Here is a 9102-nt window from a genome sequence, read left to right on the forward strand (position 1 = left end):
ATGAAGGGTAAGGATGCTGGCAGTGAGGAGGAGGAGGGTTGGCATGCTGACAGTGAGCATGAGTATTAGGGTGCTGGCAGTGAAAAAGGGGGCTGGGATGCTGGTGCAGAGGAAGAAGAGGAAATGGGAGAGAGACTTCAAGGAGGGCATTTCACCTCTCTGTGATACAAAGGTAAAAAAATTGTGGGATTTACTGCCACTATCGCAGAAGGGGCCCGCTTAGAGGAGATGGTGCAAAGAAACTATTTGCTGCATTTTGTGATGGTGGCAGGATCCCCATCACTGGAGGCATAGAGGCAGAAGGAAAAATTGTAGCCATAAGTTGCCCACCCTTCCACAATTTAGGAAGAAAGGGGTAGAAGGCAGCAAATGGAGGGGTAAAATCCTGCAGCCAGAGGAAGGGTAGACAATGGCAAAAACACATTTTTTTAACCTATCTGTAGCCCAAGCATAGCCTCCAGATCTTCAACAGAGCAGGGAGTGATAAATTTACTGGTGGGTGTGCAAAGTTGTGGCCATTAGTCACACTTCTGCAAAGGTCAGCTGAACAGATATAGAACCAGAGCATGGTACACAGTCGACGGGCAACATCAAAAAATGAGGGAGAGTGTCGAGTAGATACAACCTGAAGTTGGTGACTGGTAACAGGAACTCAGAAAAATAACAGACTGGAGCCTGGGATTAGGTAATGAACCTACTGCTCAGGAAACGAGTGCTGGTCTGAGCACAAATAAAGAATGAGGTTGATTGACAGGCTGGCCAAGGATTGGCTGTGTAGGTGCTATATCAACCATCAGGTGAAATCCAGCCACGCTTATACCTCTCTTGAACAATGCATGTGTAGCAAGGAAAAAGAGACCACAAGTGCCAGATGAACTTTCTTGCTGATCTGTGTCACATATTTGGTCTGAATCACGAGGTGAGAGGTCAATTGTCTTTTAAACAAGATAGAAAGAGCAGAAAACATGAAAATATAAATAAAAATAATGTGGCCTAAACCCACTTGGAAAAAGTGAGAGTAATAGGTATCTAATCACGGCTTCGTCCAATCAGGACGGGGTACCTCTACAACTGGAACAGTACTACAAAGGAAAAACACTAGGGGAAACCCTCGGGTCACCCCAGTCAAGCAGTTGTAAGGGAGAACCAACATTGGTGTAGAATACAAAAAATACCTTTATTGAAAAAAAAATATATCCAATCGCAAGACAAGTATGTATCAAAACCCACTCAAATACCTCAATTAAAAACCATGGACAATGTTGTCACGCTAAGCATAATCAAGCGGGCCTCACACATTCATTCATGCATTGCAGTACCCAAATGATAAATTAAATATAACTAGGAGGTATAACAGAAATTCCAAGTTAGGGAGCTCCCTTTAATTGGAACCTAGTTCCTCAAGTTAGAATTGGCCATTCACAGTAAACAGTTATATTGTATCAAAGAATCTGGGCCGTGTCTTCAGCATATAGCTCGTCCCAGAGTCAAGGACAAGATGCAGACACATAGCCTCCTATGGAGGTAATCAGCTATTGCATATTCACTGATGCTAAATCCCAGACATATAAATTAGCAGTCTGCCCTCAAGAACAAGGGAATTGAATTATGCTGAACACAGGGCCCTGACCCTTTGATATAAGATAATTGTTTACTGTGAATGGCCAATTCTAACTTGAGGAACTAGGTTCCAATTAAAGGGAGCTCCCCAACTTGGAATCTCTGTTATACCTTCTAGGTATATTTAATTTATCATTTGGGTACTGGACTGTGCACCGGTGCAATGCATGAATGAATGTGTGAGGCCCGCTTGATTGTGCATAGTGTGATAACGTTGTCCTTGGTTTTTAATTGAGATATTTGGGTGGTTTTTGATACATACTTGTCTTGCGATTGGATATATTTTTTTTCAATAAGGGTTTTCTTTTTGATCTACACGGTGTTGGTTCTCCCTTACAACTGCTTGAGTGGGGTGACCCGAGGGTTTTCCCCAGTGTTTTTTCCTTTGTAGAAAGAGCAGAAACCTGACATGTTTTCATTTGTTAATTATTAAAGATGAACATGTTTTATAATCTTCCATTTTTTATACTTTTTTCATTTTTCTATTTTTCTTCATAAGGCAACCCCCTGCTGCTTTGAGTCCCTGTAGAAAGTAAAGATCTTACTTAGGGGTAAGAGGCCTATGGTCCATAAAACAACATAGAAAAGGCAGAAATTGAATCTTTGATAATGCTGAGAGCCAAATGCCGGTTCAGACCCAGCCATTTTCCACCTGCCATCACTATGTTTTTGTATATTTTAATATTAATATATTAAAACATTTACAAATTTACAAATTATTTTTTATTTTATTTTTTTTATTTCTAATAATTTTTTCTCACAAGACCATCCCTGCCCTGGTGAACTAAAAATAGGCAGGGACAGCAAGGCTGTAACTAAAATGCTTACAATTAATCATATCTAAGGAATGCTGGGTGTCAAGGATTACCACTGGCTGGAGTTAACCCAATACGAGCTTGAGGTACTAGTCTGCCTTGCTGCACATGTCGTGTCCGAGAGGGCCTTCAGCACTGAGAATTTGGCTTTTAATAACCAGGGAGAGGGTGTCCAGTGTTTATGGTGCACAGTGTTTTTCCTTTTTTTTTCAAAGGATGCAGTGACATGCTACAAAAAAGACCGCTTTTAAGTGGACTGTCGGCAACAACAGCCTGATGAACTGTAATCACGCCGAGCTAAAACTTATAATTGAAAAAACTGCCAAGAACAGGACATCTTTAACCACTTCAATACCAGACACCTTTTTTTTACCAATTCCCTCTCAGGTCAATTTTCAGATTTCAGTGCTGTCACACTTTGGATGACAATTACTCAGTCATGCAACACTGAGGTTGATTTACTAAAACTGGAGAGTGAAACATGTGGTGCAGCTGTGCATGGTAGCCAATCAGCTTCTAACTTTACCTTGTTTAATTAGGCTTTGACAAAAAAAATGGAAGCTGATTGATTTCTATGCATAGTTGCACCAGATTTTGCACTCTCAGGTTTTAGTAAATCAACCCCACTGCACTCAAATTAAGAGACAGATAGAGCTTTCTTTTGGTGGTATTTAATCACTGCTGTTTTTTTTAATTTTTTTTTTATGCTATATAAATGACATAATACAAATAAGTTTGAAAAACAAGTTTTATTAGCTTCTGTTATAAAATTTTGCAAATAAGTAATTTTTCTTCACAAAATGTATCCTGTAACATTTCTTTGGTAACATTAACTTAAACCAGTGTATATTTCTTATTCTGTATGAATTTTTTTATATTCTACAATCTATGGTATACTATATACAGTATATATATATATATATATATATATATATATATATATATACATATATATATATATATATATATATATATATATATATATATATATATATATATAAATATATATAAATTGATCAATCTTGATGTACTGTTGGCCTATCTCATTCTTTGATGCCAGAACAGTACAAATGCCCCCCAAATTACCCATTTTTGGAAAGTTAGCACCCCAATGTATTTAGTAAGAGGCATGGTGCGTTTTTTGAAGTTGTCATTTCTTTGTCACAATTTTTTGGAAAATTAAAAAAAAAAATGTTGTTTTTCTTTTTTTCAAAATGATTTCTTTTTACATACCGTCACCAGAGAAGTGCAGCGTCACCATATGGCTGGTCATTGTATTAATCCGGGGGGGGGGGGGGGGGGTTATCAGGATTTATATACTCTAATTGCTTATTACAGTGATGATCACTTATAAACAATCTCTATCACTGTTCAAAGGTTTCATTCATAAAACCTTGCTTACAACTGTTATGCTGTGATTGGTCACATCTATCACATGGTACAGGTCTGCTGTGATTGCCCCCTATACCATGTGATCGATGTGGCCAATCACAGAGATCACAATAGTGCATAAAATAGCTATGAATGAAAGCTATTGTTAAAAACTGACATGTGATCACAGCAATCACATGGTACCCAGGCCACACACAGAAGCCCTGTACACCAATCTGTGTTCTACTGTGTCCGGTGGACACATCGAGTTACAGATTGCACACCACGTGCCCCCTAAGGAGCACATAAGCAGCACAAATGGGAGAAAATCATATGACATCCTCTCTGGAATAACGGTGGTCCTGAAGTTTTCTTTACTAGAGGGGGCGAGAGGTGGTTAATCAGGGAGAACAGTCCCAAATGTAATAGAGACAAAGAAAACAGCACTGTTTTACTTCAAGAATTAAAAGCATAAAAATCTAACAATATCACTTTAAGAAATCTAGAATACAATTTGTAGCCGGCAACAATTACAAAATATTCAATGTGAAAAAAAAAAAAAACACATGCATGCTTCTATTTTTCTATTGCATGTGGAAATGGAGAGACTGTGTAAAAATAAACTGCAGCCGATAAAAATGTCCTATGACGCATGCAGCCTGCCATCACTGTATTGCATGTAGACAAAGACAGGTTGTAAAAAAAAACAAGTGCAACCAGAAAAAACTGGGAAATATGCCCTGTGAAAAACACATACAGCCATGTCTGTATTGCATATGGACAGGGACAGGCTGTGAAAAAAATAAATTGCAGCCAACTAAAAGTAGAAAATATGCTCTGTAAAAAACACATGTATCCTGCTATGACTGTACTGCAGGTGGACAGGGACATACTGTGAAAAAAATGAATTGCATTAAGAAAAATTAAGGAAACATGCCCTGTGAAAAACACACTCAGCCTGTTATGATTGTAGTGCATGTGGACAGGAACAGACTGTAAGAAAGCTGCAAGACATCAGCAGCACTAAGATGTAAAAACCCTTCCTTCCCTTACCCAAAGGTTTACCCAGGTTACACAGTATTTTGCTAGGTAAATGATATTCAGTAATGGTATGCATCTACTTTAGGAGGCCAGTGAATACAAGCTCCACACAAAATTTTCTCTATGCACTTTTTTTTTAGTAGCACCTCCTCTGCTTTCCCTATCATTATAAGCAGATTGTCAATATGGCTACTGGTACCTCAGTCTTTTAAAATGAGGAGGCTGGCACATAACAAAGCTGATATTATTGGCAGTTCTAAGCCACCTGACCTAAGTTCAAAGGCAAAGAAGTCTTTTACTGGTAGTTGGTTTCTGTGGTGCCATAATCGCTCTGCAGTTTGCCAGGTCGGCAAACCCATCTCACCCACACCCTACAATGATCAACACCAGCAAAGTGAATCTTTTTCAAGACACATTTTTTTAAGCAAAATTCTATGCAGATATAAAATACATAAATTAATGTACCTCCATAACCATTAACATATTATAAAATGTATTTTGATATGCAAAAAGTATGGGAGGAAATTGACCTGGTATCAGCCTCTTGAAATCTTTTATATAGCAGAGACAAGACTGGGAGAGGGAGAGACAGCACAAAGAGCTAGTCAATTGTGTTGCAGTCTTTAATTGCTTTCAAGGAGCATGCTGATTGGAGGAGAAAGCAAACTAACAGAAAGATTAGCTCATCAGTTTACTGCTTTCCCTGTTACTGTCCCAACACAGATTGGAAAAATAAAAGACCTGTAAAGGGCCATACACACTATAAGATTTTCTGAAGACTTTTTCCTTCAGATTTACCTTTTCTATGTATTGCAAGGGCCTGCCAGATTGCATACAAATTGAAAGTGTTTAGGTTTGACCTCATATTATCTGGTTTTGGTAAGTCTAAAGGAAAAAGTCTTCTGAAAATCTTATAGTGTGTATGGCCCATAAGAGTTACTTAAACCTGGATACACACTATACAATTTTCTTTCGATTTTTTCCTTTAGATTTACCAAAACCATATGAGGTCAGACCTAAACACTTTCAATTTGTATGAAGTCAGGCAGGTCCTTCCACTACATAGTTGAAGTTAAATCTAAAGGAAATCTACCAACAAAAGTTGTACAGTGTGTATCCAGCTTTACACCAAACAAAAAAAAATCAGGTTTTCTGTCCTGTCAGAGTGGGGGTTTGTTGTGTACCAGAGCTTTGTAAATCTCAGGACTGGATGGATTCTCTGCCTGGCCACTACAGACAAAAGATTTAAATCTGATTATATTTTTGCTGACTTAAGCTGGATACACACTATCCAACTTTTGTGGTTAGATTTCCTTCAGATTTACCTTTTCTATGTAGTGCAAGGGCCTGCCGTATTGCATACAAATGGAAAGTGTTTAGGTTTGACCTCATATTATATGGTTTTGGTAAGTCTAAAGGAAAAAGTCTTCAGAAAATTGTATAGTGTGTATGGCCCATTTAGCTGGGTACACACTATACAATGTTCTGAAGACTTTTTTCCTTTAGATTTACCAAAACCATGTAATATGGGGTCAGACCTAGACACTCTCAATTTGTATGGAATCTGGCAGGCCCTTGCACTACATAGTTGAAAGCAAATCTAAAGGAAATCTACCAACAAAAGTTGTATAGTGTGTATCCAGCTTAACACAGTTTGGAGAAAAGACGATGGCTCTGAGTTTAATGCACCTCATTCTACTCATCATATTTTAGGGTTCCTCAAAACCTATTATCATCACACACTTCTACAAGTTCCAATATCTGAGTTTCCTTCCCCCGTGCGTCTCACCAACCTCTACATCACTACTCTGTTCTGAGGGAATGTAAACCACATTGATTTGATGGTATATGGAAATACAAATTTCTACAGGTCCTTAGGTCAAATTATTTATTATGTCTCTAGCACTACCTACTAGTAAAAATCTGACACATTGGTTACTTACATATGTACTTTATCAACTTGAGACATTACTAAAGCCTAGTACACACGCAACAATTATCGGCCGACCGATCGTCCGTCTTTTGTCCAGAGTGGTGTTTTGTTGGTTGGAATGTGCCTAGACTGCACACGAATTTTCTCGCCCGACAAAATTCTACTTCAGAAGTGATGTCATGTGTTGGTGGTTTGCTTTCTTTGTGTTCTTTCTTCTCTGAGCATGCCCAGTCTTGCTCATTAGGTTTTTCCCTGTCGAAATCTGTACTGACTGCACGAAAATCGGCCGTGTTTTGAGGGCGGACAAAAATTTTATAGCCTGCACACCAGATTATTTTCGGCCGAAAAGTCGGAGTCGGTTGTCGGAAGCATCATACTAACAAGCCGAAAATCGGCAGATCGGTCGTCGGACGAAAATTCCCTGCCGATTTTCGACGCGTGTGTACGAGGCTTTAGTCTTCTGTGTAAATTTAGCAGTGGCCAGACAAGGGTGTGGGAATCACAGAGGGGCCAATAGCACTGGACAAATGTTCATAATGAAGGAAATAACCTTTAATTATGTTTTGTATACATGTTTTTTTCTCTTTTTTTTTTAGATTTTATTCGGCAGAGTGATCTGAATGAATTAGTGTACACAATAAATTTATTACTGCTAAGCCTAAAGGAACTTACTAAGCTGTAAGTAGAAGGATTTGAAAATGGAGCCAAAGCCAAGATCCACCAGTGTCAAGAAAGCAGACAAAGGCAACCCAGCCGCTAGTGGAGACAAGAAAGAAGGAACTATCAAAGACCAGCCTAATCCAACAGCTAAGAAGGCTCCCACAGGAGACACTGCACCTGTCAACCACGAAGACTCAAAACCCACTGTACCTGAGCCTCAGGCACCACCAAGTACATCAGAGAGCAAAGCCAATGGGGAAGAGAATGATTCATCTAACGGAGCTGCAGATGGTTCAGGATTTGAGGGTCTTAAGCCACTGCTGATGGCTGCAGGAGTGGCTGTTGCTGCTATCGCTGTTATTGTGGGTGTTGTGTTCCTAGCCCGCAAAAAATAAACTGATAATTGTACATTGGAGAAAATGTATAGAGAAGTCCAAGCAGTGGCAAAGGTGTATACTTTCTTCAAAGAATGATGCATGCCACAGAATAGTCACCTCATCTTTACATATGGTCTCACAGATGTCACAGAGTAGGGGAAAAAAAAATTCATTTTTGTTTTACAGGTTTCAAAATGGCTGCAAGGCTTAAAAAACGAGGTTTCTGTTTGGACATGGTTTTCGTCTACAGTTTCAAGTATCTGTCATTGCCTTCTTCTCTCAACTACACAAAAAAGTTTTGCCTTTTTAAGACATTTTCTTCATATTTTGTTGAGAAGAGGTCTGATTTGCTAAAAAATACAATAGGATTTTTTTAATTTGTTACTTTATCTATATACTGTTGTTGGTTGGATTTTCTTTGTTGACCCTATTTTTTTTTTGTTTTGTCTTTTTGTGTAGTCTTCTTCTCAGACTTCAAAGGGTTGCTAATCTATATTGTTTGCATTTGACTTCTGTCTGCTCCATCTGACTTCTGTTCTATATTTATTTGGTCTTCCTATATCCGAAATAATTTTTGAATCCTATTTAAAACCTTTCCCTCCTTTTATAATCACCTGCACAGTGTGCTATTGCTAATTTCAACCGACAGGCACTTAAACATATCTTCGTGGTTCTAATTACAGAGATAATGTTGGTAGTAATTGTTCTGTGAAGAAACAATAGGTGAAATAAGGTAATACGGCTGACAAATGGGCATCATATGATTATACAATTTTGTCCATTACGAGTAATCCTTAGAAGCTTTGAAATGGATTTGTGCTTTTACTATTTTTAGTGTATTTCCTGTTTTGCCATGGTACATTTTAGCCTTCTCTGCTTGGAAATAGGACTAGTTCACATCTATTTTGTATAAAGCTGTCATTTACTCCAAAATTCTCTCTCTCTCTCTCATAGTTAGTTGTTCAGCATTTGTCGAGCCCATTAAGTATTAGAGCATACTTTGCTAACAATCCCTCAAAGAATAAATAATTGTTGCAGTTTATTGTTTTATATATAGCCTCTCCAGAATACAACTTTTGTGTCAATACCCTACCTTCAGTGCTGATGTAAGTGGCATCTTGAACTATGTAATATGTTGTATTACATAATATATTACTGTTCCCTTTAACAGTCTTCAAAGCTGCTGGAATCCAGAAACTTCAGCATGACCCATACGATTTTCACTACATTTCAGGCTATCTCTATGAGATGTTTGTACTTATGTTTCAACATGGTGTTATAAGAA

The 9102-nt window shown here is 38.2% G+C and overlaps 1 protein-coding gene across 1 annotated transcript in view; it reads left to right on the top strand.

Annotated features, from left to right (window-relative positions):
* Positions 1–8157, top strand: part of CEND1 (cell cycle exit and neuronal differentiation 1) — a 15122-nt gene extending 6965 nt beyond the window's left edge. Inside the window, exon 2 of the mRNA XM_082270809.1 lies at positions 7377–8157. Coding sequence (XP_082126935.1) covers positions 7479–7835 — 357 coding nt within the window. The 5' untranslated portion in view covers positions 7377–7478 and the 3' untranslated portion in view covers positions 7836–8157. The remainder of the gene's footprint in view (positions 1–7376) is intronic.
* The last annotated feature ends 945 nt before the right edge of the window (positions 8158–9102 follow it).

The sequence above is a fragment of the Pelophylax lessonae genome (genome assembly GCF_965119305.1).
Source record: "Pelophylax lessonae genome assembly, chromosome: 10".
NCBI classification, from domain to species: Eukaryota; Metazoa; Chordata; class Amphibia; order Anura; family Ranidae; genus Pelophylax; species Pelophylax lessonae.